Here is a 19,013-nt window from a genome sequence, read left to right on the forward strand (position 1 = left end):
CAAGCTGCCCTCAGAGAGGACTTCATAGCAGGTAGTGAGATGATCCTGCCCTCTTGTCATTTTTGCATTGCACACAAAACCAGAGCAAATAAAGATAATTACAGTCACAGCTATGCTGTTAAATGAAACATGCCCAGGACCTTTCTCTGGCACTGATGTTGACCAGCATAAAAAAACTCACATTAAGCTCTCTCACCCTCTAAAACACTATGACTACATGTTGGCAGCCTTGTGGGAACGGCTCTTGGATCATGACAGAACCTGAAAGGTGCCCAGAGACTACTGAAAAATCCTGTTCAGCAAAGACCAAATCACACTAGGGATCATTCTAAAAATTTACCAGTGTAAATGATCACTTTCCAATGCCTACAAAAATTCACTAGTACTGTTTAATTTATTATTATTGACATAGACACTAAGCCTCTCGCTGATCCATTGCAAACTCCGATTTGCAAAGTACCAAGTATATCTGACCCTGATCCGTGGAAGCAGTTCAATAAAAATGACTTCTCCAACAGAAAGAAGCCTCATACCATTTAATGCTATTCCTGATCTTGGATGGAATGCCCAGATCAACCCCAAATCATTCTGAAGAGCAACTGCTGTTCATTAAATTGAGAAAATGTTACTAGGAGAATCCCATTAGGAAAAAAAAAGCATCCAAAACTACAGAGTTCTCTACAGGTAAGCCCTTCTCTTGTTAAGGAATTTCATCTTTCAAAGTCCACTGTTTTAACAGTCCATTGAGCACTTACTGCTCCTGGACTAGGCCAGAAGGCTTCTTGGACTCTGTCACTGCTCCTGACCTTCTGGGGAATTGCTAAGTGCTCATCTTTGCTTTTTGCTTCAGTCCTGTTCTGGGCACATGGCATCTGACTGAAGACTCTTCATGGACATGCTGTCTCAAAACTACTCCTGTCCCAGATTACTGCAGATTTTTCCTATAGACACTTCATTGGTTTTGGGTCAACCTTCTCAGAGACTCAGCGTCATGATACACTTGTATCCACCGTTACTTAGGGAAAGATTGTAAAAAAGGCAAAGACATACACAAGTTTTGCAGACATTCCAAAAACAGTGTTTTTACCTCAACAATACAAATTTTAAAAGATATATATACACCTGCACATACATATGTGCACATGCAAACAAATCCCTGCAAGAGTGACATTAATAAAATCTTGGGCTCAATTTCTTTGCTATCAATGACCATTCTTTGGGACTAAAACAACATATCTCTTATATGCTTTTCACTGTCTGTACTAGCTAGTGAAAGACTTTCCATATTTTCTGTTCAGTTACATGTCCTGACCTCACTCTGTTTTGTTAGGTGACCTAATCCTTCCCTTCATCCCCCCCCACCAAAGTATATTCTTTCCTTCTACAGTTATTGTGGGCCTTGGATTCAGACTTGCATGCTTGTTTTCCTGCCCAGTGGGCATCACCTTGTCAAGGACATGCTTATTTAAATGGACAGCTATCAAATTTCAACACTCCTTGACTATTACCTCTTCTTCAGGTACAAGATTTCCTTTCACTGCTTGCTATGGTTTTTAGTTCAGCATGGAGACAAATGAAAGTAGAAAAGGAAATAAAGTCTCATACTTAAAACTGAGTGTGACAGGGAGAATCCTCAATATCAAACAGAATTTATAAACTGTAAACAGACTTCCCTTGATCACTATAACAGCCTAAGGAGAACTTAATTAAAGTCACTGCAGACATCCCTATGGGAAATTATACTCCTATACACATTATTTTAATTGGAGGCTAACAGTATCACAGCAAAAGTCAGGGCTTCTCCATTCTGCTCTTATATTCTTCAAATAACAGATAAGGAGCAGATGGTGTTCCAAAATTCTCAGGTTAATGCAGCAGGCTGGTTTACTAGGTATCAGTCTGGGGAGGAACAGCTCATCCTCCTGCTGAAGGTTTACAGGAAAGTCCAACTAATGACCCTTGGGATGCAGGTCTAAAGAATGCCAGTATCCATTCCTAGGAATTAGGTAATTTTTGCACACTAAGTATATAAGTTATAAAATATAAGTTTTTGCACACTAAAATATATATCATATACCTATATATTTTTGTGCACTAAATATATAAGTTAATAATACATAATTTTTTGAACACTAAAATATATATTTCTATTTATAAATAAATAATTTTGCACACTAAAATATAAGTCACTATTAATTAGTTTTCACAGGTTGTCATAGTTAAGATAAATGACACAATGAGCCTCACTTAAGATGTAATTTAAAAATATATTGAATCTATTTTGCGGGTGTTGAAAGGAATTTATATCCTAGAACAGCAGTTAGGATAACGGAGCTTGATTAATTCATTCAGTAAACCTGCTTTTAGCACTGGATGGATTAGCCTCAGCTAGTACTTTATGCAGTTTAATTGTACATTTATTTTCAATTATTTTCTTAGCCTCACTACACTGCTTCCTGCAATATCTCCGGCATACTTTAAACCCTTCCTCTCTCCCTCCCTCTGTCATCTTCAGTTTTTAAAATATTTTTGACTGTTGCTGTACCTGACAATAGGCACCACTTTGCCAAGATATGTATGTTTCATCTTTTATCAGCTATAGTGTGACAAGAATGAACACAAAGCTAAATTTATATGTAATCCTAAATCATATATATTAAAATAAAAACTACAAGAGCACGTTTTCAGCTTTCAGGGTTGCATTTGCATATAAAGCCACTATTTCCCCAAAGTCTTGCTCCCTTTTATAGCTCCCAATAGTAACATTTCAAATTCTGTTTTCATTACTGAACATCCCATTATTTGAAAAGGAAACAGCTAGTTATATATCACAAAAATACAGCACTCTCTTGAGTTACTTGAATAAAAAAGAATATGCTTTTAACATATTTGAATCAGATCTGTCTAGGTATACTAAAAGATTATGCAGAGAGTTTTGACTGTACCATTGATACAGTGGTTTATTCTATAAGAAACCAAACACGAGTGCAGTGGAAGCATAACGGATTGGATGTATTTCTTCAGAAAAGAGCCATAAAACTCACTGCAGGAGCAATGACTATAAATCATTATATAAATATGCAAAGACCCTTATTTTCAATGTGCTCACAAATGGAACATTTCCAAGACAATAAAGCTATCTGTAGGAATTCACACAATAGTGGCTGATCCCCTTCTAGTTCAGTTCAATGTTTCAACCAGAAACAGATACCTCACAACTACTTTATCACATATGTACACTTGCAGGTAGCAGTCTGAAACTCCAAAATATTTTTAGGGAGATGAATTCCAGCTAAATTCCTTAAAGAACATTTCTATGTCAAGAGTAATCTCTCCTCTCCTCTCCCAGATTCTATCATGACCACAATGAGTGGGTTCCTTCCCGGGCCAGTAGGACTGAGGAGTTTTGTTGAAGCCATAGTGCCTGGCACACACTCTGAGGGCAGAGAAGGTATCACTATCTCCCATGCACAGCTAGACAGGTTCTACAAAGAACCAACTGAATGCTTACTGTGTTCACAAAAGTTAAAGCTGTACCACAGGATAGTTGAGTGTAAGTAGAAAAAGTTGCCAGGACATATTAAACCTCTGTGTGCTTGACTGAGCAACCGGGTGTGAAGAAACAAGAATCTCTTTTTTTAACCAAAATAACATGACATTTTTTTCCACTTGACTATAGTAATCTCTCAAAAAAAAAAAAAAAATTATCAATATAAAATACCTTTAGAGGAAGAACTTCTTTATTAATACCATAGAAGTAAACCATTGCTTGTGTCCATGAGCAAAGACCTGCTACATTTCCACACACTTTTTTAGCAGTGTCAAGATTATAATCCTCCATATCCAAATAAGGCTCTAAAAACTCCACAGTTTCTTCTGTAATTGAGTCCTAATCAATAAAAAGGAAAAATTATTTTTTAAAATGGATTTTTGAAAAAGGACTGCTTCACAGAAACATTTTCTTTTTTAAAATCACGGGGTATCACTTCTCACAGAATAAATCAACAAAGCAATGCTGCTGCCTTTCACTCTTACAAAGGACAGTTTAGTAGTTTTTGTGTACCCGTGAAAATAACTCCTACTTCCATTGCAACAGATTGAATTGAGTTGGCATTTAATACCCCTATTTGACACATTTACAGATGTTCCTAGTGCTTGTAGCTCCATGACAACTTAAGCTGTTCTAAGTTATTGCTGCTACAACACTACACCTTCTTCTCTTTGACCCATCTTTAATACCCTCACCAACACTCAGTGATCTAGTCTGGAAACTGTTATGACAGAAATATAAGTCAGAAAACTACTGATAATTTTCTTCTAGTCTAGTTCCATAAACAATCTCACCATGGCATCAGACAGGCACTGGTGTGAACACAGCTAAAGGAACCAAACATGCAGGTTTCAGAAGGAAAAGGGCGAAACTGCAAGGCACTGTCTTCACTTCACTGAAGCTAACCCTTCTCTTTAACCATGAAAGAAATTTCTTTCAGCTGTTATTCTAATCCCAGGGTTTTTTTCCCCTTTCACAATCTGCTGAGAATATGAAAAGCCAGATCTTTGATAGTGGTTAATCTATAATTATGTAAGTGTCAGAAGAAAATGGAATTCATCTCCTTGAGCAAGGTAGAAAGTAGAAAAGATTATACAGGCTAAAAATGACTGCTTAACAATAGACATGTTCAAAATCTTCCCTTTTCTTTGGCAATGTATTAATGCCTTTCTTTTAATGCATCTAAAAATCATCCACCATTCATACTGTCAAACAATTTACCCTTTTCTTGTTTTTCTGCATAGCAGAAGGACTGCGTTGTACTTATCTGATCTTTAGCTACTCTAATAAAAAGACATTCACTATATTACTCCCAAGATCAGCCATGGTGATGTTTTCACTGTGATTGTTTGCTAAAATGTAAAATACTGCTGGACAAAAATTTTGACTTTTTTATTCTCCTACTCAAAATAATGAGCTAACAAGCCAGCAAAGGTGAAGCAAAGATCAATCAGCAGTGGCCTAAAATCTCTGCTCAAAAGCTTGGAAAATGTCATGCTTTTCCTTTTAAGTAATTAGCTTTGAACTCAATGAACTTCATCCACTAATTGTTATTGCCTAAAACATATTAGGAAAGAACAAAAGTCTCACAAACAATTAAGCTATGTAGTCTACTGAGACACAATGAGCTTTCTTGTCATATATACTCAAAATGAGAAATAGCATGTGAAGGACCTAATGAGGGATTGAAGTAGTCCAGTATTCTACTCCATGTTCACCAGTATCACTTCCTGCAAGAACTCAGTCCCACAGAAATTGTTCTGACTCCCCTGAGCTAAATGTGCTGCCAGCTACCAGCAGGAATACATGCACTATTAATAAGTGCCAAAATTCTGGAAGTGTCATTAGACAGAAACTTGAGTAAGGAGGGCATAATTAGTCCTTGCTATCTTAAAACTAATTTCCTCTTTCTGTTTAGTGGAGATAGCACTTGGAAAAGTGACCAGACTGACAGCCCCAGGAAAAAATTGTCTACAGAGGCAGTGCAAGTTTCCACAATATGGGTCTCTGGGAGAAATGGCTCCTGGGGATAGTGAGAATGATCTTCACAACAAAAACACTCGAGCAGCTTAGAAAAAGCATCAGAAAAATGCACAGCTAACTAGATTAAAGCATTAGTGTACGAATGAAAGTATGTTCTTCAACATTACAGGAAAGTCACATTTTGCTGAAATCTGCTTGGTCTCCTGAATTATAAAGTTGGGCTATGATTCTGCCATTTCATATTCTACCCTGGGTGTTTTTCTGGTCCAGCTACCTGTGACATCTTTCTTCTCTTCCCTATAGAGAATTTTCCTTTGTCTCACAGTTCAGTCAACCTTGCAAAAGTTTCTATTTCCTGATAGAAATAAAAATCTCTTCACTTTTATTTTTCTTATGGTTGATAATAAGATTATTCTTCATTTCGCTGTTTTTCTTGTGAAAGAACCCCAAAAGTTCCCCAATCCTCTCATTACCTTTCCTGCTCATTTTTTTCTTATTTCCTGCTAGCTCCCTAGCAAATTGGTGACAGAATTGTCAAGTGCCTTACAGGCAAACAGGCCTGGTAGCACTGGAGAAGGTGAGCTATTAAAAAGCCAAGAGTGCACCCTTTTAAGGCAAATTCCTACTCAGAAGCAGGAACTGCCTGAATAAGATAACACTCAGCTTCTCAAGATTTGATCTAGTGCTTGGGATACTGCTGTTTGCTAGAAGCCACTGCATGGCCCAGGAGAAAAATTACTGAGATAATGACCCATGAAAATGAAGAATTGTCACAAGTACCTGCAACTATAGATAGACAAAACTGTTTCCAACCTCCTTTGATGGTAGTGACACTCTCATGCAAACTCTGAAGATGCTTATTGAAGTAGTAGTGCCCCTATTAATTACTTACCTTCTGAAAAGTAAGCAGCATGCTAAGAAATCCTGAATTATTCATTAGCTTCTGAGCCTCAGTCCATGATGGCTTCACACCTGGGTGTTCATGATCTAGTGTCACTGAGTCTATTTTCCTTTGGAATAAAAGCAGTACGCAGTCCATGATCCGCATGATCAGGTGAGGAGGTTTACCCAGTTTGCGAACAGTTGCAATGTCAGAAGGTTTTATTGTCTGAAAAGTTATAGAAGAAAATAGTCTATTTATTTAAACAGTCATTCAATTGCAAAGAATGGTTTTCTTTTGGGAGGACTGTACATGCAATGCTGCAGTTTTGGACTGCAGTTTTGCAGGTCCCTCAGAAGCACTACTGCAGAAAGTCCTTAAAGGTAGTCCCACTCTATGACTGCTTCATTACCTGACCATAGAGTACTGCCCATCTTACCTCTTCCCCTCTTCAGTTTTCAGGGCTTCTTCTACAAGGATTTACAGGTTGGTGCCATTCTTTCAATCCCCTGTATCCTCCCAAGTTAGAAGCGTAAGTCATATTCACATAATAATTATTAACTACATGCATGTTCAGAATATATTTGCTTCTGACCTGCAGGGCTGCCTTGGCTTCTTCCAGTGCAGGTCTTGCAGCCTCAAGCTTCTCTTCTGCTGCTGCTTTATCAATGGCAATGTCATCCACAATAGCCTGAGCCTTGTCTTTTACTGTTTGCACCTGCGTTTTAACTTTTTCTGCAGCGTGGGCTTTCATAGTTACTTCCAATAGAACTTCATCAGCTTTTTTTGAGGCTACAGCCAAATCTTTCTCCTTCATAACCAACTCGTTGGAGAGCTGATTTACAGAAACCTCAGCTTCCATCAGTTTTGCAAGACCTGTAGTGGACAAATTCCATTTTAGCAACAGGAAGACCTATGGAGAAAGTAACCTCAGTGAAGCAATGTGGATATTTAAAATAAATCACTCAGATCCATGTTTAGGAACACCAGTGAGTAATCCCATTGATTGAACATCAAAATTCAGCAGGGGATTTTTTTTTTTAACGCATAGAAGCATTCAGAATCCATCACTTGATCACTTATTTATGTTCTTATACATGAGAAGGAGACTAAATATTAAACACATGCCCAAAAATATTAGCATGGAAATGACAGTCTTAAGAATTGTGTGTGAAATCTCTGAAATCCATGAGAACATGAAAAGTACTAGGCTGTACTCTGTGCAAAACCAAGAGGAGGAACCTGGCAATGAAAGCAAAGACACAAGGAGAGTAGGCTGAGCTTCTAAATTCAACATTACATGAAGATCCAGATGAGATGGGGGTAAAAAAACCTTAAGATTCTTGAGCAATACAATGCTCCAATAATTTGAACAAATTATGAGAAAATCTCTTAAGTATAAACATCCTTATATATAAATGCATGTCTCTGAATGTAAATGCATCATATATATCTTTCTAGCTCGAAAACCCCCACATTTGCTCCTCCAGACAGCCAGCCACCCTTTACCTTTGGACTTAGTGTACACAGGGAAAATCTGCAATTTAATTTCACATTCACTTCCAAATAGCATTCAGTTTAGGAGACTCTTTAATTGTTTACCATGTATGACCATGTGCAGAGTAATGTTTTTAAAACTTTAACCTTTGGCATATACCTATTTCTTTAAAAAATTCTTCAGAGGAACTGAATATGAGCATTTAATTACCTTTTTTCAGATTTATTCATGGCATGCTTACATGTGAAAACTAGGATCTCATTAGTGCCTTGTCATACATACATGTAAAAGCAGGAGTTTCAAATATTTTAACTGCTAACCAATACTATTTCCAAAAGTCCTCTTTAATCTGCACATTCATAAAGTTCATGGAAACAAAACCTCTGCATATTTTGTAATCACACAAATACAGCTGAAAATATTTGAGTCTGCTTCCAAATTAATGAGAGCTCACAATCTAAATCCTGCTTTTACATCCTTTTATTCAGATTCTTCTCATCCTTTTAAAAACAATGAAAGAAAGAGAAATCAAGAAGCTTTTACAGTACCTGTCCTCATGCGTTCAGACAAACTTCCAAGACTGGCAAACTTCTCTTGGTAAATAGTTTTGTAACCTCCAATGAAGGACAGGTAAGATTTTGGTGTGACAAAAGTCTGTCTCCTATATCGTTCAAAGTATTCAACACATTTTTCAGCTACAATATCTTGAATTGTTCCCATGGTGTTAAAAACACTCCGTTTCACTTCATCTGTACACTCAATATGGTAAGAAGCTAGAAAATGCTGTGCAACTGCTATAAGAGCATCTTTAGGCCAGTGCTGGAACCAGTCTATGGTACAGCCTGAAATCAGACCTGGAAATTTGAGTGCACGAGTTCTGAATTTTTCCCCAACAGGAGAAAAACAAAGAACCACATGCAGGTTGTTCCGAACTCGAGCAAGAAAGTAATTATAAAGATTTTCACCAGTGGGACTAAGCCTTGGGTACTCCTTCTTCATTGCTGGAATCAGGTCTTGTGTGATTTCACCTATTTCATCCCGTGCAAAAAGATTTGAGACTTCACCTGAAGCCAAAACATTGTTCATGTACTCAAGAAAAGATTCATCTCTGACTTCATTGTCCGTGAATATAAAGACAACACCCTTTCCTATTTGACCTGCAGCGCGGTACAACATTTTCAGATCATCCAAAAGGTTGTTGGTGGAATATGTTCTGGAATAGAAAAGTGTTAAGGAAAGAGAGAACAAGAATTACAGATCACCTTAGGAGATATGTATCATCTGGACCAGCTTCCATGAGGCAAGAAAAAAATCCAGATAAGAACTTAATACCATAGGTCCCGATAATATTTTTAGGTTTCTTTTTCATAAACATTTTCCCAAAGTGAATGATCAGTAATATAAATCATGTGAAATGAGGTGGAGTCAACAAAATAATGTCCTGGGGAAAAGTAAGGTGAGAACAATACCATATCTAAGGCATTTTGATTCTGTTTTGTATCCCCATGGTTTGCAGATGTAAATTCTTTATTAGAAATAGGTTAATACAGCTGGATTAAGTTGTCAAGTAGGTTCTGATAACTGTAACCATTAGGTAAATACAGCTGGATTATCTTCTGAAGATATTGAGAGCAGGTTAAAGGAAATCATTAAGAGACAAAAGAGAATGAAACTGAGGGGTTTATTGCGTTATATGGTTTAACTAAAATAAAGCCCCAGAAATTATGTTTGAACATTATCACTTGGGCTGATCAGCTCTACTGCAAAAGGAGACCATGACTGGTTCTGTTGTTATGTGTCTTATAGCTGGTGCACATAGTAAGCAAGATTCAGATAAATCCACGCAAATTCAACTACACATTTCAGATTGTGCAATATAAAATGACATAAAGTAATGTTAATAAAATGGCAGATTTTGTCCCAAGCCAACTAGAGCTGAAATTAGAAACTTCTTTTCTTTGTAACCAGTCTCTTATTTCCAAGAATCTCTTCAAAGCCATAAGTAATTTTTGCAGTACACACATGACCCATTCTTCACATATTAAATATGCCACACAGGAAGTGTCCCAATTCTCTTTCAGCTCCATTTTATTTCTGCTCTATAAATACCCATAAAGCAAGTACTTCAGAGCTTGAAAAACTCTCCAGCTCTTCTTTGTATGTGTTGGCTACAGTAATTACAGTGATTTGTGGCATTCTGATAGGAACATGAGAATTTCTCTACTGAATCAGAATAGCAGTGTATCTGGTTTAATAATCTAACACCAGTTATGGGAAATTATACTTAGAGACAAAACATGACCCAGCATCCACTCTTCACTTCTAATTTCATTCTTCCTCCTTTCATATTCATTGTCATTATTAATATTTATCTTATTAATCTTGGAAATCTAGAGATTCTGTTCTATCACTTTGGGTTTTTTCTTTTCCCCCTTGTTTTTGTTCTCAGTGTTCCTTTCTTCTGCTTCTGGGACACAGGAAGAGACTGTGATATGTCTTTCTTTATCTTTCCTTTCATCAGAAGCCTTATAACATTATTCATAGACCTGATATGTCTCTCTAAAGAATACTTCTCAGCATTTTAAATAGTTTGCAAAGGAGAATATACTCTGCTGGTCTTTATTACTTAGCCCTGTAAACCCTATGACAAAAGAGACAAAGAAGGAAGGCAGTAGTACTCCCTTTCACTTCAAATTTCCATAAATTACAGAATTCCAGCACTACAAAATATTAAGTCATTAACAGAAATTGTCATAACGCAGTTTGGCTGTATAAGACTGGAAATGTCATTTAGAATGAGGGATAAAATGTTTGAGAGGTTTGCATTTATTTAAACTGATTGTGAGGAGTTCATTTCTATGGCAAATTAAGGAGCAAATGTCCATGCACACTGCATTGTATTACCTTGTTAAAGTAATCTCAAAGCTCTCATGTCCAGCAATGTATGCTGCTAGTCGGGTCAGACTCTGCTTTCCAGATCCACCTACACCCACCAACAATGCATTTCCTTGTGGAGTACGAATTATCCGTGATATTTTAATCAAATGGACGATTGCATCCTGTGTATTGAGAGAAAAAGGGATGAAGAGACGCAAAAATGATGCATTGTATAATCCCCTAGAGGCATGTCACCGAGCAACTGCTTCCCAACAGCTAGATGGCTTCTCTGGAGCCTAAGACTCAGTCCTGTACTCCTCAAAATCAACAGGAGATTTCCCCCTGACTTCAGTGGGCAGCAGGGCTAGCCCAAGAGAAATGTCCTTGTATCAAGCTTGTATGAAATAATGTCATATGCACAGTTTGTCATCAGCAGGGCTGAGGGCATGCCCCTTAGGGGATAGAAGGAAAAGTAGAAAGGACTCCTCCAGCCTTTTAGCTGACCTATTTACATGCTCTCTATATGGACTGACAAAAGTAAAATACCAGTGCACTGTAGGCATTTCTCATTCAACTGCTGCAGTTATTCTATCAAACCACCCAAACTAAAGTTGAAGAAAGCATTGTGCATCAAGACCTTTAACAAGGAGGTGACTTTCAGGAAAACAAGATGACATTCAGTCATTCACACGCACTGTATAAACAACCTAGTTGTTCTGAGCCATCTCCAAAATAATGTGATAGAAACTTACAAGACCTATGTATCACTAAGTGCAAAAGACCAGGCACTTTCTGTATTAATACAATTACAAGCATTAATACCTTGAAAAATACTAAATCCATCTTTGATCCTCTGACAGTTTCATTGTACTGTTGCATGAACATCTGTAATCTTTCAGCCAAGTAATCCAAAGATGGGATAGGCTCATAAATTTTAGGAGCCTTCAACTCTGCATCATCAGGCTCATCTCCAGCAGTGTCCAGGACATCACGCAAGAAATCCACAAAGTATAATTCCGTGCATTTATCTCCAAACACATCTTGACCATGTTCCTCAGAAACAATCTGCAACAATACATTAAGGATTGCATTAGTAATGAAATAGGTCATTGGCCTCTTTCTGTGGCAAATACTAAAATACTATTTGCTTACCTTCCTCATCATGTCTTCAAACCAGTCTTTATCACTTTGGCTGATGAACCTGTCTGCAATAACACGTCTGCACTCATGTTGGAATAAGGCTACCAAAACACTGATGCTCTGGCAGACATCAGAAGTAACTGTAAGTATTCCTTGCCAAATACGACTGAGGTCTCGTAAATTGAAGATGTAATGAAATTTAGCTGGAGTTGGTAACATCTACAAAATAACATAATGAGCTATATTCAAATAACTGCTAAATGAAAATATTTTCTACTTATTATTAACTGAAAGTGAATGTGGATATTTTCACAAACTTTGGTCTTGCATTAAAGCAGAAATACATGCTTGGCATTTAAGAGGCAACCATAAAATGAAGAAACTACAGTAGCAACAACCATCTCTTTAATTTCACATAGATTTAATTTGAGTTTCTTTTAATGTTTTGAGTCTCAGAAACATTGGAAGGGTAGCCAATGATGGCACTGAAGATCACAGTAAAAATGTCAATATTGCCTGTCCTGTGGTGTTGCTCCTGCTCCTTCTTCCAGATCGTGTCTGCTATTTTCTTTTGTCATTTCCAAGAACATCTGAGGAAAGGTTCATGAGGGGAGGGGAAGGGAAGGGAAGGGAAGGGAAGGGAAGGGAAGGGAAGGGAAGGGAAGGGAAGGGAAGGGAAGGGAAGGGAAGGGAAGGGAAGGGAAGGGAAGGGAAGGGAAGGGAAGGGAAGGGAAGGGAAGGGAAGGGAAGGGAAGGGAAGGGAAGGGAAGGGAAGGGAAGGGAAGGGAAGGGAAGGGAAGGGAAGGGAAGGGAAGATTGGAGAAAACAGTATTTGGGAAAATACTTACAACCTAGTAAAAGCTACATTTTCCCTAGGAAAGGAAGTTAATTAGTATTAATAAGAACTAGTTCTGTTGAATATATTGGCCAATAGTGACGAGTCAATAGTTTCACCAGAAGTTCCTCTATTTCTCTGTGTAAACCAAGTATAGTGAGTTGTTTCTGAAATCCTGACCAACCTTTTCTGCACAGGAATTTAACAAATCCCTATCTTTCCACCACTCTCCTCCACTTTTCTCAGAAGAAGAACAAATTTGACATACATTTCTATGCTGCAGTTTTGTTCTTTTCAAATTGCATTCTATACCTAATATTTTTTGTATCTCTCAAAGCAAAATTTGCTCAGAAATTGCAGTCAAATGTTTTTAACAGTCTGTTTAAAATGGAAAAAGTTAATATTTATAAATTATTAAATATCAGATTTTATTTCTTTCTAACTGATTCCCTCTCTGTCAAATTTGACTTTGTTCCTAAAATTCAGATCTTCAAAGCTTCTCACAATCCCAAACAGCTTTTACAGAAGATTCCTATCTAATTTTTAATTTCTGGTTCCTTGTGGTCTTAACATTTTCTCAGCTGGAAGATCTCTCAATCTCTTCCAGATCTCTCAATAGCTATGTCTATTATGTTATATGTATATAATGTGATGCTTATATCAGCTACAGAAGACACTGCATTAGGATTTTCATCCATAACTCGGTGCTCAGAGCATCCAGTTCAGAACAGAGACATCAGCCAGCAGTTACATCCACAGGTCACAGCTTCACAATATGAACTATTAACACACACATGACAGTACAACAGGTACAGTACAATAGATCTTCCAAGGCTTAATAGGTGTAATTTTACCTTTGCTTTTGTCATTTGCCAAACCTTTCGACTTGTAGATACTAATGCTGAAGCCAGTTTACATACTTCTGTGGGGAAATGTCGCTGTTCACAGAAATAGCCTTCAGCTATTGTTTGAAATATCTTATCAATAGAGGAAGAAGAAGGCAGTGTGCAGTTGAAGATGCTGAACTGGCGTTTCAGGCGCTGTGGGATGTCATTCCGACCTCCTCCGGGGTGAATCATAGCAGCTACAAATTGGATGTCAACCACATTTGTGAATTCCCCTGGCTTCTCCAAATTGTAGAAACCTTTCTGCTCCATCAGCTGCCTTACAATCTCATTGGTGATCTAAACATAACCAGAAACAAAAAAAAAAGGAATTGAGGAGTTAAATGTTTCTACATTATGAACATGCAATGTGTCAAACAAGCACTCAGATGCAGTGCATTGGGTGCATGTAAGCTTCATGTGCTAGACAGTTGTGGACATGAAGTCAGATATTCAACTGAATTTGGATAGTTTCAATTTAAGAAAAGGCATCACTTTCAATTTTCAATCCAGACTATATCTTCAGATTGATACAGGCATTCAGACAGTGACAAAGAACAGTTAATTTAGCACAATGTGTAGTCACATGTCCACTAGCACAGAGCCACTGAGTACAGAGCTACACTGGAAGCAGGGAAATTGCTTTTTCTCAGCAGAATTTTTTTTTAATTTAAGTCATATTTTCAGAGTATAGGTCTATAAATATTCTTTATTCAATACCTCAAGACAGCTTGCTAGTCTTTAATGTCAACTGTGATCATAGAATTGTTTAAGTTGGAAAGGACCTTTTTATTATTGGGTCCAACCATTACATTATTACGGCCAAATCCACACAAAGCCACGTCCCCAGGTGCCAATCTACACCTCTCTTAAATACCTCCAGGGATGGTGACTCCACCACTTCCCTGGGCAATCTGTTCCAGGGCTCAACAACAATTTTGGTGAAGAAATTTTTCCCTGATATCCCAACTAAAGCTCTCCTGGTACAACTGACCTCACTACAACTTCCTTTCAGGTAGTTGCAGAAAGCAATAAGATCTCTGAGCTTTCTTTACTCACACCTCAACAACCCCAGTTTCTTATTAAGTCTTGTTCTTTAGACTCACCACCAGCTTAGATTTCACATATTAGTAACTACAATTTAAAGTCAAGAGCAGATCAAAGAAAAATCTCTGAGTGTTGTTTGGATTTGCATGCTTCCTTTTCCAGGGTGGTTCTCAGGACCACTACTTTGGAAATCCTACTAGCTTTGTATGCAAACAAAACAAAAGGCTTAAATACTACAGTGATTGAACCAAGTGGCTTGACACTGTCCTTGATCTTTTGGGACTGACAGCTTATTAGTCATGTCAAAAACTGGCTTGGGGAAATTTGTTTTAGTAAACATATTTGTTCTAACCCATGTTATGATACCTTTTTTCTAACCTATCCCATTTTTTCAACCCACAGATCAGTATCCCCATCAGCAACAATGGTAAGACCGCCAACTCCCACTTGTCAATATTCTCCTTTTACCTGATCACCCCATTCATTAATCAGAGGCATGTTGATGTCATCAATAAAAACAGTCATTTTCTTCCCTGCAGGAGGACCGTGTGTAGCACCCATTCTTTTGCCTATGTAACTTTCTATGCTCCTTTGGAACATATGTGGCAGAGTTGCAGAGGAAAAGTTTAGGCATTTGGTCAAGTGAACATCAGGATCATACTTGCTTGTGTAATTCTGCAAGATAAACCAGTTTTAAAAGCACATCAGTAACTCCAGGTGAACTAAGACAAAATGAGACAGATGCTCAGCAGCCCTGCAAACATCTCAGTCCTGCTATTAACTTCAAAGTCTGGAAAGACAGTTTATTTAAGATAAATACACCATCTGCAATTTGTAATATGAACAAATTTTCAGTTAATGTTTTGCATAAAATTTTTAAGTATTAAAATTCATAAGCTCTTAATAGACTTCACTAAGTATTACAACAAGTAGATGTATGCCAACTCAAGATGCAAATAAAGTTTGTATTAGCAATTGACAGGGTTTTTCTAAATTTAAGTTGTTAGTGATGATCTATTACAGCATACTGCAACAAGCAAGAGAAAAACTAAATCCATTTTCATGTGTACACTACAAAGCCAAAACTCTTAAAACAAAAGCAGTATAAAGGAATAGCAGTGTAAAATTAAACCCAGCTACATCACATTTACAGATAGCTATCTTCTCTTAATGAAGAAAGTAATCCTTGAATTTTATGAATATGTACAATTCCCACAGCTGCTGAGGATGCCCCAAAGCAACAAAGTTCTAGTTTTCATATTTAGTGAGGCTTTGTAATAAAAAAGGGTAACCCTAGAATCACACCAAGGCTTATATATATATAGGGCAAGAGAGAGTGAGATGAGAGAGAGAGAGCATAGGAAATATTTTGCTCAGGAGAGGTCCTGGAGCTTAGAAATAGCACTAAAAAGTCCATAATTTCCAACATAATTTCTTTTTAAAGATTTGATTCTTCTGCAATGATGATGATGCTGAATATAAGTTAAATTCTTATCTGTATAAGAGGGTTGACTAGAAATGTTCCCATTTTGATACCTCAGAAAAATAAACCTATATATCCTTGCTGATGAAGTGCTCTAAGAACTCCAGTGAGACATACACTCCGTGTGACAACAGAAAGGAAGATACAGCTAGATGCCCTCAAAATATTTTGATGAATGTTGTTAATTTTGTTGATACAGTGATAGCAGTTTAAGAAAAGGTGCCCTTCAGAAAGAGGTTTTTTTCAGACCTCACATAAATGACAACCCACACGCGCAGTGTATATGTAACTGCCCTGTCTTGGGTGTGTACTCTTCACAGCTGAGGGGCTGGTGCAGGTCAGTGCTCAGCCAGTTCCTGCCACCTCCAGCAGACCCACTGGAGACACTCAGCCTGTGTCAGGAAAGGTAAAATGCTGCCTGGCAGTCAAAAGAGATGTGTAAAAACTGTGAGAAAGTCAGCCCTGCAGGCACCAAAGTGAGAGCAGAAAGAAGGGCAGGAGGTGCTCCAGCACAGATTCCCCTGCAGCCTGTGATGCAGACCATGGTGAAGCAGGTTGTCTCCCTGCATTCCATGGAGGTTCACAGTGGAACAGAGATTGACCTACAGCCCATGGAGGACCTCACACTGGAGTAGATGGATGCTCAGAGGAGGGTGTGTCCCCATGGGAAGCGCATGCTGGAGCTCCTGGCAGGACCTGCAGACCCATGGAAAGTGAAGCCCACACTGGAGCAGGTTTGCTGGCAGGACCTGTGACACCATGAATAACTCCGTGGTGGAACAGTTCATGAAGATCTGCAGCCCTGGTAAGATCTATAACCCATGTGGGAGGAGGGAGCAAAATGAGGAGGAAGGCAGTGTGGAGCTGTTATTGACTGTCCACAGCCCCCATTTCTCATCCCCCTGCACTGCTGGCCAGGGAGGAGGTAGAGGAATTGGGGATGAGGGACTAAAGGTGAGCCTGAAAAGAAGAGAGAAGAGCGTCTCAGTATTTGTTTTTCACCATCCAATTCTGTATTTAATTAGAAAAAAATTTTAAAAGTGTTCACCAAGTCAAATGTTTTTCCCATGGCAGTAACTGTTGAGTTGAGGATCTCCCTATATTCACCTCCAGCCTTGTGCTGTTGAGGAAGGGGAGGCAATCAGCAGCTGGGTAAAGGTCTTGGAGCTGGCCAAGGCCAGCAAACTGCAACTATGAATTCTCAACCATTCAAAGAATACATTTGTGTTTTATCATTATGGAATTTCAGAATGTTTGCATGGTAACAGTAATATTGCACAGTACAGAAATGAGAACTATCTTTGAAAAAGAAGAGGGTATTGAATAGGATTATTTTTGTCAGTTAAAATGTCAGAGAATTTTCAACTGTCCTTTACCAGTTTAATATTATGTTTTAAAATCTCTTGCAATTCATGAATTAATAATACAGAGAAAGGTCTTCAATTAACATTCCATTTTAAGTTCTTTATTTTGATTCATACTAATGCTTTACTCAACACCAAGAATATTCAGATTAGTACCTGAAGTATTCTACCTTAAGATTCTTTTACTTTTTCATTCAATCAACTGTTTCTATCTGGATATATTCCACAAGGTGTAGTAAAACAAAATTCTACAGAAGATGAAAGCAGAAGGGGAACAGTTGTGAAGGCAGTTAACACTCACTCCCAACCTTACATGAGATCAAATATCTGCTACTCTGCTCTATAACACAGACTCAGCGTAAGCAACTCCCAAGAATCAGTTTCAATTATTTTTAGGGACAGGAATGGCAGCTGAAGGCTGGAGGTTGCCAGTATCTGGCCAAAATCCAGGATGCAGAATATCAAGACCACCACCCAGACCCCGCCTCTTCACTCTGCTAAAATAGTTCTCAGCTGGTGCCAGGAGCATAAGCTGGCATGACACTGGCATGCCTGTTGGCATTGACAGCTATGCTGAAAAAATAGCATTAATGGCTGCTGGCACAGGTACAACTCTCTCTCTGTCAGGGCTCAGAGAGCACATGGCCGGGGCACACAAAATGGCTTCAGATTTCAAGAAAGCCAAAGGTCAATTTAGGCTGGTGTTTTTCAGCTATTTTCCATTTCAAGAGCTCTGCAAATCCTCCAGTGGAGGTACAGCTGCCTATATAACCAATTCAGCTCTTCCAACAGTAGATCAGTTTTATTTAGCTGTCTCTTGTTGATCAAAGAAGCCACGCATTCCCCTGAAAAACACAGAAACCCTGCTGAAAAACATTGTGCTTTTACTTTTTAAAATAAGGGATGCCAAGTTTGGTATGACATCTGGGTTTGTTCAGCCTTTTGATTCTTGACTTTTCTGTATTAAGTTATTAAATTTTTTGTGTCATATGATTAACCTGCACCATTTTATAATACATAAAGCATGGATTTGTTAATTTAATAGCAATCCTGTTATTTCCTTCTAGAGAAAGAACATCTCATTTTCAGTGAAGAAATTGAGAGAGCAGAAAACAGACAATAAATTTACCCTCTGAAAACCATCCTTACTAAAGAAAGATGTTCTTTCTCTCTCTTCTGTTTGGCTTTTGAAGAAAGGCTGTGCAACAAGGGTGTACGAAAGATCAGTTCACACATGGCACCACCAACAAAGCACAGGAAAATAAAAAATCCTTCAAGAATCAACATTTTCTTAGCAAAACTTTCCATTAGACTACTCAAAAGAAAAGAAAGGAAAGAGGATTTATCATCTGACCTTGTGGCCACAGTTAGCAAAGTTTAAAAGAAACCTTTATACTAAAGTGTAGAAACTTGGGGGTTTTTGCCTGTAGTCCATGTGAGTACTGGCAAAATGCCTCAGCAGGAATGCCAGT

At 38.0% G+C, this 19,013-nt stretch overlaps 1 protein-coding gene across 1 annotated transcript in view; it reads right to left on the reverse strand.

Moving 5' to 3' along the window:
- LOC131568812 (dynein axonemal heavy chain 5-like) overlaps positions 1-19,013 on the reverse strand; it is a 147,605-nt gene that overhangs the window by 54,076 nt on the left and 74,516 nt on the right. The window contains exons 51-59 of the mRNA XM_058820918.1: positions 15,163-15,369; positions 13,618-13,947; positions 11,941-12,147; positions 11,611-11,853; positions 10,816-10,970; positions 8,460-9,124; positions 7,009-7,289; positions 6,426-6,641; positions 3,722-3,889 (exon numbers count right to left, since the gene is read on the reverse strand). Coding sequence (XP_058676901.1) covers positions 3,722-3,889; positions 6,426-6,641; positions 7,009-7,289; positions 8,460-9,124; positions 10,816-10,970; positions 11,611-11,853; positions 11,941-12,147; positions 13,618-13,947; positions 15,163-15,369 — 2,472 coding nt within the window. The remainder of the gene's footprint in view (positions 1-3,721; positions 3,890-6,425; positions 6,642-7,008; positions 7,290-8,459; positions 9,125-10,815; positions 10,971-11,610; positions 11,854-11,940; positions 12,148-13,617; positions 13,948-15,162; positions 15,370-19,013) is intronic.

Source organism: Ammospiza caudacuta, chromosome 1 (genome assembly GCF_027887145.1).
Source record: "Ammospiza caudacuta isolate bAmmCau1 chromosome 1, bAmmCau1.pri, whole genome shotgun sequence".
NCBI lineage: Eukaryota > Metazoa > Chordata > Aves > Passeriformes > Passerellidae > Ammospiza > Ammospiza caudacuta.